Consider the following 19449-nt stretch of genomic DNA (forward strand, 5'->3'; position numbering starts at 1 on the left):
ACTAGAAATAGTTGTGCTCACCTCCACCCACAGCGTGGGCTCTGGAACCCATCTCCTCGAGAGAACCTGGACTCTCTTCTAGTCTTGAGTGGCCCACGGGGAGAGGCGGCAAGCTGGGGTGGGCTTGCTTGTTGCCCCCCAGCTCAACCGTCTCGTGTTAGGGTTTACCCCAGTGGATGAGAGGGTCGCATCTCTGCACCTTCGGGTTGGGGACAGGTCTCTGACTGTCGTTTCGGCCTACTGGCCGAGCGGTAGTACGGAGTACCTGGCCTTCTTGGCGTCCCTGTCGGGGGTACTGCACCCTCCCAGGGACTCCATTATTCTACAGGGGGACTTCAACGCCCACGTGGGAAACGACAGTGACACCTGGAGAGGTGTGATCGGGAGAAATGGCTTCCCCGATGTGAATCCGAGTGGTGTTTGGTTATTGGACTTCTGTGCTAGTCGCGGATTGTCCATAATGAACACCATGTTCAACATAAGGGTGTTCATCAGTGCACTTGGCACCAGGACACCATAGGTAGGAGGTCAATGATCAACTTTGTTGTTGTGTCTTCAGACCTTTGGCCGCATGTTTTGGACACTCGGGTGAAGAGACGGGCTGAGCTGTCCACTGATCACCACCTAGTGGTGAGTTGGATCCGCTGGAAGAGGAGAAAGCCGGCCAACTTGGCAGGCCCAAGCGTATAGTGAGCGTATCTGCTGGGAACGTCTGGCGGAGCCCTCAAGCCAGGGATGTATTCAACTCACACCTCCGGGAGAGCTTTGACCAGATTCCGGGGGAGGTTGGAGACACAGAGTCCGAGTGGACCATGTTCTCCGCGTTTATTGTCGACGTAAGGTCTGCGGTGCCTGTTGCGGCAGCAATCCTCGAACCTGGTGGTGGACACCGACAGTAAGGGATACTGTCAAGCTAAAGAAGGAGTCCTACCGGGCCAGGGAGGAGTTCGGTGAGGCCATGGAGAAATACTACCGGTTGGCCTTGAAGCGATTCTGGCTAACCGTCCGACACCTCAGGAGGGGGTAGCAATGCTTCGCCACACTTTTTACAGTGGGGGTGGGGAGCTGCTGACCTCGACTGGGGACATTATTGGGAAGTGAAAGGAGTACTTTAAGGATCTCCTCAATCCTGCCGTCATGCATTCCCTGGTGGAAGCAGAGGCTGGGGACTAGGGATTGGACTCTTTCATCACCCAGGCTGAAATCACCGAGGTGGTTAAAAAGCTCCATGGTGGCAGCACCTTGGGGGTGGATGAGATCTGCCTTGAGTACCTCAAGTCTCTGGATGTTGTGGGGCTGTCATGGTTGACACGCCTCTTCAACATTGTGTGGCGGACAGGGACAGGGCCTCTGGACTGGCAGACCGGGGTGGTGGTCCCCCTTTATAAGAACGATGACAGGAGGGTGTGTTCCAACTATAGGGGGATCACACTCCTCAACCTCCCTGGTAAGGCCTATGCCAGGGTATTGGAGAGGAGAGTCCGGCCGATAGTCAAACCTCGGCTTCAGGAGGAGCAGTGTGGTTTTCGTCAAGGCCGTGAAACACGGATCGGTGCAGCTGCCGCAGTAATGAAGATGCTGTGCCCGTACATTGTGGTGAAGAGAAAGCTGAGTGTAATCTGATGTGACGGTGATGACTTGTGAAACTGCCAGGAGTCCCGAAAATCAACTTTAGTTTGCAGCAGTGTTCAAAAGAGGACTACACCAACTCAGCAGGAGAAGTCAAAGCGATGTATGGTATCTGACCATGTAGCTCATTCACCTTCATCGTCAATCCACTTGAGTGTGATGGGCTGTTGCTTAGCAACGCTGCACATTGTTTTCACTTCCTCACACAGCTCCATGAAGCTTACTGTGGCAGCCAAGTCAGTGATCAACATATACCTGAAAGAGCAAAAACAGAAAATGTCAAGAGGGGGTCTTTAGATGAAAGACCAGATCTAACAGAAGAATTCAAACAAAAGGGCAACCTCCTTTACTAATACTGAATTCAGACTAAACTTCTCCTTGTCCCTGATACTGTGAGATACAGAAAAGACTGACAGAGAAGAGAACGAACAAGTATTTAGTCAAAAGCCCACTTACTCCAGCCCCGCTAAAACTGTCTATTTACCATTTTGATCAATCCTGCAGATCATAAAAAGCAGAAATTACAATGATTAACAGACCACTTGTCTATAAAATTTGACTTATTTGTATTAGTTTATAACTGAGCAGCCAAAATAAAAGTAAAATAAATTAATCTTACCATTTTTATAAAAAATAAAATTATCTAATTAGGGTGTCCAAGAGTACTTCCAACTGAAAAATCTGACAAAACCTCAAAATCCCAGTAAATAATATTAAGCAATGATTTATAGTTTAATGTTATAAAGTGGGTTGGAGCTTAAGGGTGTGTGCAAAAGAAAAACCAGTACAATTTTTTAAACATTTTGCATTATAAAAGAGATGCCATCAGCTGTGATCCATCCGCAGTTGTAACACACTGGGAAAGCTCTAAGCATTAACAGCAACATATTTGAGATCTCACTCTGTACTACACAAAAATAGGTACAAATAAAACAATAGGTTGAAAACATTCAATATTTTGTCACTCTCTTTAGAAAGTGAAACACATATTGATTCATTACCCAAAGTGAAATATTTCAAGCCTTTATTTATTGTAACTTTGATAATTATGGCTTGCAGATAATGAAAACCCAAAAATTTTGTGTCTCATATAATTAGAATATTAAATAAGATCAATAAAAATGTTTTTTTTTAAATCCATAAACTCCATGATATGGCCTACACAATAGTTTAAAGGACTGCTGACTTTCCAGTTGTACAACAGACAGTCACCGACACCCTGCACAAGAAGAGAAAGCCACAAACGGTCATTGTTAAAGGACCTGGATTTCAGTGCTGCATTCAACGTGTCAATGGGAAGTTGAGTGGAAGCAAAAAATTTCCTGGGAAAAGGTGCACCAGCAACAAGGATAACTGCATCATTGAGAGGGTTTTTTTTAAGCAAAATCAATTAAATTTGTGGGAGCTTCACTAGTAGTAGACTGAGGCTGGAGTGCATCAAGAGCCACTACAAACAGACAATCCTACACAGGCTATAAGCCTCTTACCTGGGCTGATGGGAAAATGAGCTGGACTGTTGATCAGTGGTCCAAAGTCCTCCTTTCAGATGAAAGTAAAGTTTGCATTCCATTTGCAAATCAAGGGACCAGAGTCCAGAGGAAGAGTGGAGAGACACAGAATCCATGTCCAGTGTGAAGTCTCCAGAGTCAGTGCTGGTTTGGGGTGCCATGTCATCTGCTGGTGTTGGTCTACTGGGTTTTCTGATGACCACAGTCAACCAGCAGGACTAGGACATTTTAGAGCATTTCATGGTTCTTTCTATTGACAAGCCTTATGGAGATGCAGCCGAAACTGCAAAAGGTACCAAAACGTGGTTCAGTGACCAAAGAGTTACTGTCCCTGACCTGAACCCCATAGAGAATCTATGAAGTATTGTTAAGAGGAAGATGAGAAACACCAGACCTAATAAGGTAGATGACCTGAAGGCAGCTATCAAAGCAACCTGGGTTTCCATTACACCTACACAGTGCCACAGGCTGATCACCCCCATACCACGACACATTGATGCAGTAATTTATGCAAAACGAGGCCCAACCAAATATTGAGTGTATAAAAATGAACGTACTTTTCAGAAGCCTGACATTTATAAAACATCCATTTTTATTGATCGTATGTCATATTATTTTCTGAGACATTGAAGTTTTGTTTTTTATTATCATATCACAAGAAATAAAGGCTTGAAACTTTTTTATGATATTCTAATATTATGAATTTTACTTGTACATTAGAGCAAACACGATAATTCCGAGCTAAACTGAGCCAATCTTCATTTTAGGAATTGTCCTTTTACACAAGTTTTAGATCTACATATGCAGAAAGTTAATACTGGAAGAGTGTATGGTCCATAAGATTTGAAGAACCATGCTCTGTAAATACCCTCCTTGTCAGCTCAATTGTTACACAAATTCCACCGAGTTTTGAAGGAGGCTATCAGAATTGCAGTTGTGGGCACAGATTTGCTAATCCGCCAACAGCTAATAGCAGAACTAACTTTTAATTCAGTGGATTAGTGTTTTCGCTAACTTTGGAAACTGTTAGCAGACTGGTTAGCTTACACTATATTGGTTCCGCTTGTCACTACCCGATCTGTCCCGGAAGCAGGATCCGTACTGTCAGCTTTGTGCATGCGCAAACAGAATTACTACCAGGAAGGAAACTTTGTCTTTTATATTATTTTTATTATTTATCTTTTTAGTGGGGGATGTTTCCTTTTGCATTTTATAAATAGTACATGATTTGAAGAATATCAAAAATACAGTTCATTTTGATAAGACCATTTGACTACTCTGAGCATGCGCAACTACATCACAGAGCGAAAATTTAAATTAGTTTGAACATTTGATTCTCTCTGTACTGTACACTGCAACAGTGTTGATCACAGAATGGATCAGTTTGCAATCTTTCATCACCTGCATTTTTTTTCAGGATAAGGAAGCATTTTTGAAAGATGTGGATATTTATTCCAGGAAAAAAAATAAAATGTATCCCTCCTGTGGAGACATCAGAGAAGGCAATGACAGCGTAAATATGTTAATGTTCAATCAGTAAGTCTAATAAACAATTTTCTACTAAAATATACATTTTTGAACAAAATAATGACAATTGTTATTGAGCAAATTATAGCATTGTGTAGGAAAGTAGGTACCTTTAATAGCAAGTAATAATTTAATATCATAAATATATCTGCTTTATAGATCTACATTTTAATACCAAAATGTGTATTACGTATGTTATATTACAACTATTTACAGGATAAAATATAGCACACCGTTATAATTAAGGATGGAAATACTTATTTCCAGTACTATTTAAATGACTAAATTGCATTCAACAGTGATCCGGAAGTGATTCTGTTGGAGCATGCGGAAGTGAGCTGACAGTATGGATCGTGCTTCCGGGACAGATCACGTAGTGACACCGCTGATTCAAGACATAGCAGTAACCAGATGAAGGCGAGCTATTGGCTTACTATGTGTGTTGTTGTGATTAAGAATATTAATATATTATTTAATATTTCTTATTAATATTTTATTAAATAATATTTCGGTCTGTTAAGGGTTGTCCTGTGAATACCAGTCCAATAAGGCGGTGGTATTAGGACAAAATTGAAAGGGATGAGCCAAACTCTGGCATTAATTAACAGCAAAACTCTGCACACACAGGGAATTAATTCACACAATTTCTAAAAAAGAGTTTATTCACAAAAATAAGTCAAACATATTTCAATCAACAAACTATGAACTGTGCTAAAACAATCCAACTAAACTACCAAGCAAAATGAGAGAATAAGGAAGACTAATGGGCTATGTACAATATAAACAAGTGAAACAAGGATGCTTGACAACCATGACCAAAAGAGCAATGCAACATTACCATGCACTGTTATTTATGTTTGAGAGCCAGGGATTATCTTGAGGAATCTGAAAATGAAGTTAAGTTAGTCTTGGAACTAATTCCTAAAAACAACCATTCATAATGCAAGATCAGATGTAACATTATTTTAATAAAATAATATTTTAAAGAATGATTTGCAGAATAAAACCAACCTTCTGGATGACTAATCCTCAACGGTGTTTAATCAGCTGCCTTTATTTAGTAGAATATTATTTGAAGCAATATTATTAAGGAAATATTCAAATAATATTTAAGGAAATATTATTTAAATATGAACAAAACCTTTCTGGATGGTCTTAATGGAGTTTAATTAGTTACCACGTTTAGTAAAATTATATTTAGGGAAATATGATTTCCTAGATTGGAAACTAACAATCTTTCTGGGTAAATGATCTGTAGCTGGCACATAAGGTGGGCGAGCGCATGCTGAGCTGTTAGCGGTTGGAGCTAAGAAAAGAAGCTTATAGCTTGTTACCACAATCAAGCATGTACCTTTAAAATACCACTTATACGGCGCGTTATGGCCGATCTTCTGTGTTTAAAACCACCCTTTAAATAAAGTTTGTCTTAACTTTAAAAACAACACAGAACACATTAGCTGAGCAGCTAGTCTGCTAGCACTTAGCTGAGTTTTGTTAACACAAACAAAATCTAACATCATGAAACGAACATTACTTAGATTATTTCACTCTAAAAATCTCTGCTCAAACACTACCTCTTACGTGAACCGTGCTGAAGGAGGGGTTCCAAAAGGTCTTGGTTTTGGGAAGCGAAGCTGCCCAGTCATCACGTATGGACTGAACTGTACAACAAAGCCATGTTGAAGCAACTTCAGTGGCCGCAGTGCGGTGGGGTATCTCTCACTACCTGGACGTGCACGCAGGAAGGTGGACGATGCTGCGTTCACGATGGCTTCTTTTCCAGGCTGTGGGGAAAATTCCGGATCAAGTAGGGCTCCTTCTGGAGGCCTCAGAAGAAAAGTCAAGTCACACTTGTCTAATTACACCCATCTCTGACTAAATGCCAGGTACTCAAACAGCAAATCATTACTTCACTTTGTTAATACGATCATCAACGTGATTGTAGTCACTTTTAGATCCAAGTTGAAGAGTTGTGTCTGTTCGCCAGCAAGGAGACATTCACGCGTTGTGTCTCTACTGTCCGATCTCCTTGAGAGCCGTGTGGTAGAGGCCGCCATGTTGGAACATGGAGTTTTTGTTCAATCAGTGGCATCATAGGGAGCCAGCTATGACTCCTCCTCTTCCTAGGCTGGGTTAGGGGCAAGCTAGTGTGACAGAGTCCATGTTCATCCATGTTGTAACCCAGGGCTGGAGTCCCAACAGCAGTTTAATGGTAGCAGAAGTATTATTTCAGTTAGCGAAACATGGGTTAGTGAAGCTAAGTTTTTGGTTAGCTGTGCCCACCACTGCACTACTTTTTTTTTATAGATTTCTATAATTTCCAGTGAAAACCATGCTGATCTGTGGTCAATCACAATAAATATTCAATGTGAAACATGCTATAACGTTGAATTGTAAAATACTGATTGCTAACAAACTTTCCACAGAAACTCACTTTAGGAAAATGTTAGCTGAAGTTGTATATTGGCTGATATTATATTACGATATTATAGTTGATATGATCAAAGCCTCTAGAGTTTACAAACATCTGCCATGTGTTAGAGAACAAAAATTTTACAGCAAATTTTCTGGCTTACGAATTAACATCAAAGACTTTACCCTCCCTTGAATACTGAGGCTATAAAATGAGCACTTTGTTGACCTCAAAAGGTCATAAATGATGTGTTTACAACCTCTCTTGTCTGAATTTCATCTCAGTTGTGGCCTTCATGTACCCTTATCATCTAATGACTTTTCTAAATATGAGTGTGAATGTTCAGTTTCAAAATCAACGCTCAAGAGTTTTGCCGGTGACTGAATATGGATCGCTATGCAGCTTATATTGACATTTAACAATGCAGCTGCTCAGTACCAACGTCTGCATGGAGACAGGGCAAAACACACACCTAGCAGTATGTTTAAGTGCGGAACCTGTCTGAGTTGCAGGCAGTGTGGAGCACCATCAAGCACGTAAATATCACACTCTGGCCTATATGTGTAACTGGAGGGATTTACTAAAGATGCTTCATAATTGATTCAGAAAATCTCCACTAATTCATTCAGATAGAGGCAGCCTCAACACAGTGTAATTATTATGATGTGAGCATAGCTGATGATAATTATTATGATGTGAGCATAGCTGATGATGCTGACCAATTCCAATAAACTGGGGAAGTTGTATAAAATGTAAATAAAACAGAATACAATGATTTGCTAATCCTTTACAACCTTTATGCAACTGAATACACTACAAAGACAAGATATTTAATGTGGATGCAAGTTATCGAATAATGAGTTATTGATCGACCAACAATTAATTGAAAAGCAGCCATTTTCTTAAAAACCTGAGTTTTCTCTTGTATCAGGAGGTTCTTCCAAATAATGTGAAAGGCTAAATGTTAAAAAAATATGCAGAATTTAAAAAAAGAAACACATAATTTCTATAAGAACCAACATTTTAACAATTTCTTGTGCCAGCTGTATAATATAACAAAACATGAACCTGAATAGAAAAAATAAAATAAGATGAATAGAATAAAATATGCGATGTATAACTTTCATTTAAAGACAGGGTCAGCTGATGTTATCAGTTGATCAAATCAAACTCATTTTTATCTAATAAACCATTATTTGACAATTAATCGTAAGTCGATTTTCTTTGTCTGCATCCAGTTTGAACAACTGACAAACTTTAGTTGTTTTGCAAATATTCACTCACTTTGAATTTAATGGTTGAAACACGTTTTAAAAAATCTGGACATGGCCTAAAAAAGAATGGGAAAGTTGAGGAATGCTCAAAAAACACCTGTTTGGAACATTCCAGATGAACAAGTTGACTGGAAACAGGTGAATGTCATGGTTGGGTATTAAAGAAGAATCCCTATTAGAGGTGAGGTTCACCACTTTGTGAGCAACCATGTGAGCAAATAGTTTAAGAACAACATTTCTCAACATACAATTGCAAGGAATTTCATCATTTACAGTCTCTAATATCATCAAGATTCAGAGATTCTAGAGAAATCTCACAGCAATGGTAAAAACCATCATTAAATGCCTGTGACCTTTCCTGAAGGAGGCACTTCATTAAAAACTGACATCATTCTGTAACGATATTACCACATGAACTCAGGATCACTTCAAAACCATTGTCAGTTCACAGTTTGTAGCTACATCTATAAGTCCAAATTAAAACTGCAAGAACACCCAAAACCGCCGCGGGCTTCTCTGGGCTCAAGCTCATCTGAGATGATCTGACGCAAAGTGGAAAAGTGTGCTGTGGTCTGATGAGTCCACATTTGATTTCAGAAATCACGGACACTGTGTCCTCTGTACCAAAGAGGAAAAGGACTGTCAGGATTGTTATCAGTGTTAAGTTCAAAGCCAGCATCTGTGATGGTATGGGGGTGTGTTAGTGCTCATGGCATGGATAACTGGCACATCTGTGAAGGCACCATTAATGCTGAAAGGTACATGCACGTTTTGGAGCTGCTGCCCTCCATATGGAGCTAAATTGGGGCCATAAAGTTTGTTCAAAAGAAAAAAAATTTTATCTGAAAATAAAAGTTAGTTCAAAAGAAAAATGTTTTTATCTGAAAATAAAGGTTTGTTCAAAAGAAAAAAAAATTTACCTGAAAAATGAAAGTTCATTCAAACGAAAAACATTTGAACCTGAAAAATTATTTTGAACCTCTCCCCAAAAAATTTGAAAACTGGAAAAAAAAGTTTTGCAACTGAAAGAAAAAACTGGTGTGAAACTGGAAAAAATAACTTCAAAACTACTTTTCAGATTCAAGTTTTTTTTTCGAACTTTTGGCCCTGTTTTGGCGTGGGGGGCGGGGCCTCAGATCACGGGGGTGCGGAATCATGACTGACAGCTCAACACTGGATGAACAACATATTCCCAGCTGTTGCATTCAGGGACCGTGGGAACTGGGATTATCTGTAATACATCATCAATATTCTATATATATATGTGATTGCTTTTGAATGATAACATGCTTCACCAACAGAAGCCGCTTACGTGAATACACGACGCGCATCTCAGAGGAGAAAACATGAGCATTTTAAGTTCGTGTTGGAGATTTCCCATGCTCTCAACATAAAGCAAACGAATCGCTAAGCAGCGGGAATGAAACCAGATGCAAAACGAGCCGGTATTTTCCGAATACCCCTGCATAATTAAGCCTGGACTTTTTTTCTGATCTCCGCTCTTCACTGTCAGCTCAGCTGGCCGCCCTGAAGCGCATGTTATGTGTTATAGATCAGCTGTTCGCCAGCGCGCAGCAGAGCTGATCTGCCTGACTGGAGCAGAGGAGAGGTTTGTCCGAGCTACTGCACCCTGTTGGCGGTCAGACCTCTGGGGAGTCTCTCCAGTCCCTGGTTCCCAGAGGCGATCAGACTCTATCTAACACTGACTCTTAAAGGAACGACTCTCAAACAGTTTCTAACTTTCAGCTCCTTTAATCTAAATTAGGCAGAGGAATGATTACAGAGATCAGCGCTGAAGCTCCCGTCTCCGACCGTCGAAGAGCCCCGAAAGAAGGTCACATGTAGTTTTATATATGGCATTCCAATGCAATGGATGTTCCCTCCCTCAGTGATTATCAGTAGACTATGTGTCACCATTGTGGTGTCTATCTGGTAGGTTGTGTAGTAGCTGGAGTCCATCCTTAATCCAAGTTTGCTGTGGCTTTCTAATCAAACCAGTTACAGCCTGCTCCACCATCAAACCCAGTGCCCCAGCCACAGGTCAATCATGACAAACCTTGGGCCATTTATCTTTGTAATGTGTCTCGATGAGCATTCTTTTCTAACAAAAAGGAAACATTAGAATTTATGCTTAATATCATTATGGTATAAGTGGGAAAAACAGCTATGAGTCATAAATAAAGGTTATCCCTAACAGGTTGATATGGCAATGTTTAGGGCACAATGGTCCAGAAAAATACCAGCGCCCCAGAAACTGTCGCCTCTTCCGTACTTGATGTCGCGCTCGCACTGCGTCTGTGCAGGGCGATGGTTCAGCTCATGGGCCAGTGGTTCACGGGCTGAAGTGAACCACCGGCCCATTAAAAACTAGCTCGGTGGTGAAGTGAACCACCGTCCCACTAAGCCAGCGGTCCACCGGAGATTTCCCCAGTTGACCCGTATGCCAGTTTGCCCCTGGCTGTGAAAATACCGGCTTGTTTTGCATCTGGTTTCATTCCTGCCGCTTAGTCTGGTGGTTCTTTTGCTTGATGTTGAGAGCATGGGAAATCTCCAACACGAACTTAAAATGCTGTGCAAATCTGTAAAGATCATATTTTCTCCTCTGAGATGCGCGTCGTGTATTCACGTAAGCTGCTTCTATCGATGAAGCATGTTATCTTTCAAAACCAATCACATATATATAGAATATTGATGATGTATTACAGATAATCCCAGTTCCCACGGTCCTTGAATGCAACAGCTGGGAATATGTTGTTCAGTTGCTGTGTTGAGCTGTCAGTCATGATTCCGCACCCCTGTGATCTGAGGCCCCGCCCCCACGCCAAAACAGGGCCACAAGTTTGAGAAAAAAAAACTTGAATCTGAAAAGTAGTTTTGAACTTATTTTTTCCAGTTTCACCAACTGCGCATGATGGTTGGTAGCACTGTTGCCTTGCAGCAAGAAGGTCCTGGGTTCGATTCCCAGCCGGGGGTCTTTCTGCATGGAGTTTGCATGTTCTCCCCGTGCATGCGTGGGTTCTCACCGGGTACTCCGGCTTCCTCCAACAGTCCAAAGACATGCATGTTAGGTTAATTGGTAACTCTAAATTGCCCTTAGGTGTATGAATGAGTTTGTGTATGGTTGTTTGTGTGTTGCCCTGCGATGGACTGGCGACCTGTCCAGGGTGTACCCCGCCTCTCGCCCATAGACTGCTGGAGATAAGCACCAGCTTCCCCGTGACCCACTATGGAATAAGCGGTAGAAAATGACTGACTGAATTTTCTTTTCTTTTGAACAAACCTTTATTTTTCAGGTTCAAATTTTTTTCTTTTGAACAAACTTTATGGCCACAATTTAGCTCCATACATCCAACCAATGTCTTTTTCAGCGACGTCCTGCTTATCTCAGTAAGACTATACCAAGCCACATTCAGTATGTGTTCCAACAGTGTGGCTTCGTAGTAAAAGAGTTACTAGATTGGCCTGCGCCCATTGAAAATTTGTGTAGCATTACGAAGCACAAAATATGACAACGGAGACCCAGTATGGTCGAGTAACTAAGGTTTCTCATCAAGCAAGAATATGAAACAATTCCGCCTACAAAGCTTCAACAATTAGTGTCCTCAGTTCCCTTACTGAGTTGTTAAAAGGTGATGGAACACAGTGGCAAACCTGTCTGGTTAGTGAGGAGAAACCTGGATGACTTTTTAGTTAATTTTTTTTTATTTTTCTGTTTCTTAATTCAGACAAGACAGAAGTTGTTGTCTTTGAACCAGAATCTTTGAAAAAGAAACTGCTTGGTCAATCAATTAATGTGGACAACATTAAATTAACCTCTGGTAAAAAAGTAAAACCTTGGTGTTATTTTTGACCAGGACATGTCATTTAAATCCCATATTAAACAGGTTTCTAGGATTTCCTTCTTTCACCATTGCCAAAATTAGAAATATCCTATCCAGGAGTGATGCTGAAAAACTAGACCATGGATTTCTTACTTCAAGGCTGGACTATTGTAACTCTTTACCATCAGGATGTCCACAAAATGCAGTTAAAAGCCTTCAGCTGATTCAGAATGCTGCAGCAAGAGTTCTGATGAAAGTTAAAAAGAGAGATCATATTTCTCCTACTTTAGCTTCCCTTCATTGACTCCCTGTTAAATCCAGAATAGATTTTAAAATTCTCCTCCTCAGATATAAAGCCTTCAGCTGATTTAGCTCCATCATACATCAGAGATCTGATTGTTCCATATGTTCCTAACAGAGCACTTCGTTCTCAGACTGCAGGTTTACTGGTGGTTCCTAGAGTCTCTAGAAGTAGAATGGGAGGCAGATCCTTTAGTTATCAGGCTCCTCTCCTGTGGAACCAGCTCCCAGTTTTAGTCCGTGAGGCAGACACCCTGTCTACTTTTAAGGCTAGGCTTAAAACTTTCCTTTTTGATAAAGCTTATAGTTAGAGTGGCTTAGGAGATTTGAAAATGTTGCTACACAGAATTAAACTCAAAAGTGACATAATTAAAAATAGAAACATTTGTCAAAAAAGGAAAGTAGTCCTGCTCTCTTTAATATTTTGCCAAAGTTGCAGATTTACTTGTTTAATGTCTATTGGAAATCTTTAAATATCAGGATGTCCTAATCCATTGGTCATGATCACTGCCTTTTAAATGACATAAACTATTAAAGTTTATGTAATTGTTCATTCATTACATCCAACCATGAAATTCAAACAGAAACTGAATGTTTGCATTTAATCCACAACGTGTGAAATACACTTAGACTGATGAGGAAATTAAGATTACACAGCAGAAAAATCCCACCTACAGCAGAGGGCAGCTATAGATACACCACCTGGGTGACCTGACGCCTGACAGCACTGATCATTTCCTGCTCCACTGAATCTTCTTCCAGTAACCACTGATATTCTGGTCCCAGTTGGCTCTCTGAACCACAACTGGTAAAATGAGACGTGCAGATGATATTTTAGGGCAAACTCTCAACCAGACAGCTTAATGGTGCTTCGTTCTTTTAAATCACAGCTGCTCATTGGTGAACCCACCCATAAAGATGTTCCACCCATTTCCACAGAGCATGCTCAGTAATGCTCCTCTTAGATAAGGTTTCCCGACTGAGTTCCTTCCATGTGGCCCACAGAACACATAATGGGACTCAAATGAATTCAACTGAGTCAAATTCTATGGTGCGAGTTCTCAACCTATGTTATTAACTCACATCTAGAAATCTATAATCAAATCACTGTCTTGTATTCATAGAAATCTCTGATACAAATGCACACATTTTAATTTAGTTGTAATACAGTCAGATTATGTTCGTTTATAATGATAATTGCGTTGACTCGTTGACTTTGCAGCAATCATGTGGCCACAGTGGAAAGAAACAACTCTCTTAACAGGAAGCAACATGCAGACATTTCAGCAGCAGTGGATCCTTACATGTTTTAAAAGGAACAATTAATTTAACCAACAGCTTTAAGTGACTTTCCAAATATTGTTCCAGAATCCTGTGGTGAGGACAGTCCAGCTCAGTTCCTGGATGATCAGCTCATCTACTGAGCCACATCCTGTCAGCATCCAGCAGATAAAGAACTGTTCCCTGGTAGAATGTTTCAAGAGGAAGGCGAGATCTGCAGTTTTTGTTCTTCAGTGAAAGTATCTAGCTACAGATGCTGAGAATAACTGCTCCGATCCCTGAAGCTACACCCTGAACAAAGTGTCCCACTGTGCTAACTAAAACCAGCCCAGTGACTCATTCTGTTTCTCCTGCTACTTCTGTGGTAACCACTGACGCAGAGCATCAGGCAAGCTGACAGCAAACATCTGGTCACATTCATGATGTCATCTACTGACAAGCTTCCTAAATCAAAGTTGGCCTAATGCTGACAAATATTGCTCTACACAAAATATTTGCTCCTTCAATTTCTTTAGGAATATGCACTGTAGGAAACATATCATAAATACCGATTAGTTTAGAAACATTTTGCTCACAGACAATAAACCATTAAGTGGAACAGACTGGCCCGTGTTCTGTTTAGCCATGATGACATTAATTTGGACATGAGTTGTAAACAAGGGGTCAGCATGTTTTCAGCATGAGTCAAAAAGAAGGATTATATAAACCACACGGAATTAAAGTGTATTATCGGGCGCCATATTCTCCAGCCCCCTACAAACACACACACACACACACACGCGCGTGCACATACACACCACTTTAAAAGAACAGGTTAGGAAAAAGTTGTGACTAAATTCACTGTAATTGAGCTGCTGCTGCTGCGAACTGCTCAGGGTGTACCCCACCTCTCACCCGTAGACCACTGGATATAGACACCAGCTTCCCCTCGACCCTGTACTGAAGAAGCGGGTGTAGAAAGGGATGGATGCATAGATGAGCTGCTACTTTAGAAGCAGAAGCTGCTGGACATTTATGGGGACATGTCAACAATACATGGGTCCATTCAATAACACAAACCTCCCAGGTTGTTTATGCCGAGACACACACACCATGTCATTATGTTAGGAGGTCCTAAAATCCTCTGAAAATTACTGCAGTTCATGTTACCTCAGAGATGCTCTACACTGACGTTTACTGGAAATAGAATAAAGGACAAAATGAGACAGAGCTGGAGAAATAATATTAAAACAACTCTGTTGTGATGGTTTCTAATGCACAAAAACATAATGGACACAGAAAATAGGGTCTTATCTCATTGCTTCTAAAATTCAGTTTGCCAGGTCCAAATGGATCGGCTAATCTAGGACATGAAGCTAAACAGCAGTTCTTTTAGTGCTCAACGTTTATCCTTTTTTATTTACTTCCTTCTTCTGAACAAACCAGTTTGGTTTGCCTTGTGTATGAATGGAGCTCCACACATACACTTGCTTTGCAGAGCTAGGGAATAACTTTTATATATTTTATCAATCTTTTAATGGAATAGAACTAAGCTGTACAGAGAAAGATCATATTGGTAAAGCCAACATTTCTGTGGGTTTTATCTTATTTAGATGAAGGGAGGATGAAAGCAGAAAGAGGCAGCATAAATCTGTCTGCATGTCATCATTTGGACAATGTTCTGTGTCCATGTGAACAGTGCCTTGCAAAATTATTCACCCACCTTGGCTCTTTACCTATTTTGTTACACTGCAAACTGTAAATCAAAAGTTTTTAATCGTATTTTATGTGATGGACCTGAACAAAATACTCTGAGTTGGTGAAGAGAAATAAGCAAATATATAAAAAGAATGAAGAAACAACTGAATATTAGCATGTGCATTAGCATAAGTTCTGGTGCAACCAGTTACCATCAAAAGTCATATAATTAGTGAAATGAAGTCCACCTGTGTGTAATCTAAGTGACACACGACCTGTCAGTATAAACACAGTCCCAGAGGCTGCAACACCACACTAAGCAGGAGGTATCCCACCATCAAGACCCAGAAGTTCTCCAAACAAGTCAGGCACAAAGTTGTTGAGGGGTACAAGTCAATGTGGGGTTATAAAAAATATCAAAATCTTTGATGTTCCCAGAGCACCATTAAATCTTTCAACTTTAAAGGTTAAGCACATGGTACCACAACAAAGCAGATTCCTGTTCTGTAGGAATAACCCAAACTGTATTTCTAGAAAATGCAGAACATCAAATTAGTCCTTCAATGTCAATCCATTCCAGAAAAAACGTCTGATTGTTGACAGGCACTAAATTGTTGATTTGTCTCTCTTTTCCAAAATCAAATTTCCTTTATTTGAATAAATACTTTCCCAGTTATTTGGAAGGAAGATTCAACATGAAGGTGCTGAATGAAGGAGTTGTAGCCGTAGATCCGAGGCTGATGAAAATTGTTCTTCAGCTTTAAGAAAAATCTTGTGCTTAACCGGGTGCTTCCTCAGATTAGAAGTATTCCCGCCGTTGGCCTTGCATTTCAAATCACAAATATTGCAGCAAGCGTAATCTGCATCGCATTTTGAAAAGTGGAGCCATACATTCGAGAATACCGTGTTCAGGTCTGGCATGGAAAATAACCCACTCTTCCACTCCCTCAGTGTCACAGTGATGTGTTTAGGTACCAAAACATGGTACCGTTTGATTCTACGAGAATCTGTACTCGGTAGTACCGATGGAATTCAGGCGGTACCTATAAAAGTACCGATCCTACTGGAGACTCAGGTGTGTTTTCTTGATTTAATGTTGCACTTCTGCACCCTGACCAACAATAAGCAGCACTCCATTCTACACACACATCAGCATCACTCTGGTAGATCAGAATATATAATCCACAGTATGACTGAACACACCTCACAGCTCCCCCAGAACTCCTCTGAGACTGATCCGTTAAACCCCCTTTATTAGCATTTACTGAGCCACTCAATCAGAGAGCTGGAAATGCTTTCATTCACAGGTATCCAAAGCTGGTAAATGTGTATTGTTAACAAGGGACACATCTCCACATTACGAGACACTTTTAAAGCCCATGTCTGTCAGCCTAGACCCGGTTCTGTATGTTCAATGTTCCACCCCCTCAACACCTTTTTATTTACTACTGTGGATTGTGGTGTCAAGAATTTAATATGATGATGTAAGCAGGCAATATCTTTCATTGTTGGTTGTTTTAAAGAGTTTATGATTTAAGTGTTGATATACCACTCTAACAACTCAAAGTGTTTTCAAGTACCGCATTCCAAAAATTCACCGTTTTAATACTTGAGCACTTGCTTAATAACGCCGAGCAAGGTCCATCAAGACCTGGAAATAATTTACAGCTGAATTTTAAGATTTACCAGGAACTAAAACTATATAAGCTGAATATCTTTATTGTCTGCCACTGTTTCTAATGACGAAATAAAGTATTATACAGTAATTAATGTGACTGTTTGGCTAGATAAGAGAACTATTACGAGTCACTTAACTGACATTCATTAAAAGGTTTTATGTTGAATGTTCCATAGCAATATCTAACAAAATGTAATCAAGCATTTTTTGTGATTTTAGGTTACAGCTTTTTACAGTCTTCAATGTTAATTAAGAATTTCAGGTTTTAAATACTACAGTCCTCACAACTTTTACCCCACACACCATCTGGGCATCATTGAAAGAATTATTTTAATGCTCTTTCAGATGAAGGGTTTGTTTCAACAAATATCTCTACGTTTAGGCCAAAAATGATTCCTGCTCGTGGCAGATTTAGATGTAAAGTAATATTTGAATTTTACCAACATGTTTCCTCTAATTGCAATCAATAATAATGTTTAGGAGTTACTTCTGATAGAGGATCTGTGGAGGAAGCTGTAGATTAGGGTGATGGCCCAGATGCCATTCAGGAGCAAAGAAGAAAATATGAACGGTTCAAAAAGACCTGTGGAAACATCTAAAATGCTCACCAGCAATTATGTTTCCATTGACTATTGATAAGGAGTATATATTCATTTTTTCATGCAATTTATTTGTTACAATGTAATTAAAAACAGTGTTTTCTGAAAAATGATGCATCTTGTAGCCTCCACTGGCTCATCTCTGGAAAGATGTCCGTTTCTTTTTCTATCAGAAACAAACTTCTTGCGTGAATGAAAATAGCTTCCAGGGTCGGAATCCGTTTGGGTTTAACAGTATATAAGAACAGACCTCTGGAGGTCCTCTCCATCAGCCCAGAACCTTCACAGTAAAATGAGCACATTTACAGGAGAAGATTTCCCTTGCCTCGTGTTTAATTTCGCAATACTATGATGACGTCACACTAAACTTCATCTGACCTTTAGGGTTTCAAACTAAGCGACCTTCTCATAAGGAACTGTAGATACATCTGAAGAAAACAGCAATGGCAACAATTACTTTCTAATGTTACATCCTAAATAAAATTTCAGACATCCGTGAACTTTCCAACAGTTGGACCTAGTTTTCCTCCGAGCAGCTGAGAGAAAGTCCCGCCGGCGGCTCAGGTGTTCGGCGGAGTCACTCTGACTGCCCGAGCGGAGCCAATATGACGAGGGAACATTTTGGCCCATAACACCATGTTGGTGTTTCCCTCAGCTCGGATAAATAATGACAGCTTTGCGGTTACGTCCCACGGACAGTCACTCACCCACGGTAGTGTGCTTTAACTTTCACCCAGTCGGAGTTCAGGCCCATTATGGATCCGTTTGAAGCCAGCATATGCATCGTTGGAGTTCGGTTCAATTCCCAAGCAGCCCAACGTTAGCTGGACACGTCTAAAGTTTGCTGTCCCGAACTACTAGTCACTCTGCAATACAACGTTTGGCATACCGGGGCTGGGATTAAAGCTTAGTTAAGAGTTCTCTGCAGTAAACTAGTAAAGCTACTTTAAAGTTTTCTGCTGTTTGAGGATCATTAAAGGCTTCAATGACGGACTTTTCATCAAATAAACTGAAGTTACGTTGCCATTTCCGGAATTGGCATTCAAAATAAAACGAATACTACTTGATTTCTTTTAGCTTTTATTTCTGTGATATAGTGGTACTTTTGTTTTGAAAGCAGACCCTATTTCCTGTTCATGTGATTTTTGACTTTACTTGACAAAATGTCTTCTGTCTCACTATGGTTACAGTAATCCAAATTCACCTGTCCCGCTGTTCCTGTCCATGGCTGCCACAGCAACAAGTCTAACACTAATGGAGAGAGACCCAGACAGAGGCTAGCAATCGTTTTTTTTAATACATTTAGTAATCTCTTTATAGTTGTTTGATGTTAAATTATTATAACTTTATTCGTTGGCATCACGTCTTCCTTATTCTTCCTGTTTTTTTTTTGTTTTGCAGCCATAGACTGAAGCTTCTCCAACATTCTTCAAATAATTAGGCAATAATAAATGTATATGTGCAGTTTTATTTATACTTTTTAAATCATAATGGGCAAATAGCTTAATTTATTACCTTCATTTAACTAAAATACTTAAAACACTCGATAGAAGCTTGGAAAATAACACATCGTTGATCTTCACAACTCTGAAGTCCTCTGCCGCCATCTGCTGGAGAATGTATAAATCTGATTTGAAAAAATTCCCAATTTACAAGGCTTTGGTGTAGAAAACTAGTTTGGGATTATTATTATTCATATTCTATACCTCTATTCCATAGTGGGTCACAGCGGAGCTGTTATC

General features: G+C 40.2%; 1 protein-coding gene across 2 annotated transcripts in view; it reads right to left on the minus strand.

Annotated features, from left to right (window-relative positions):
* prkcz (protein kinase C, zeta) overlaps window positions 1-18732 on the minus strand; it is a 227597-nt gene extending 208865 nt beyond the window's left edge. For both annotated transcript variants that reach the window (XM_047364805.1, XM_047364798.1), the window contains exons 1-2: window positions 18415-18732; window positions 1763-1884 (exon numbers count right to left, since the gene is read on the minus strand). In XM_047364805.1, coding sequence (XP_047220761.1) covers window positions 1763-1884; window positions 18415-18491 — 199 coding nt within the window. In that variant the 5' untranslated portion in view covers window positions 18492-18732. The remainder of the gene's footprint in view (window positions 1-1762; window positions 1885-18414) is intronic.
* Between the last annotated feature and the right edge of the window lie 717 nt (window positions 18733-19449).

This window comes from Girardinichthys multiradiatus, chromosome 1 (assembly GCF_021462225.1).
Source record: "Girardinichthys multiradiatus isolate DD_20200921_A chromosome 1, DD_fGirMul_XY1, whole genome shotgun sequence".
In the NCBI taxonomy this organism is placed as follows: domain Eukaryota; kingdom Metazoa; phylum Chordata; class Actinopteri; order Cyprinodontiformes; family Goodeidae; genus Girardinichthys; species Girardinichthys multiradiatus.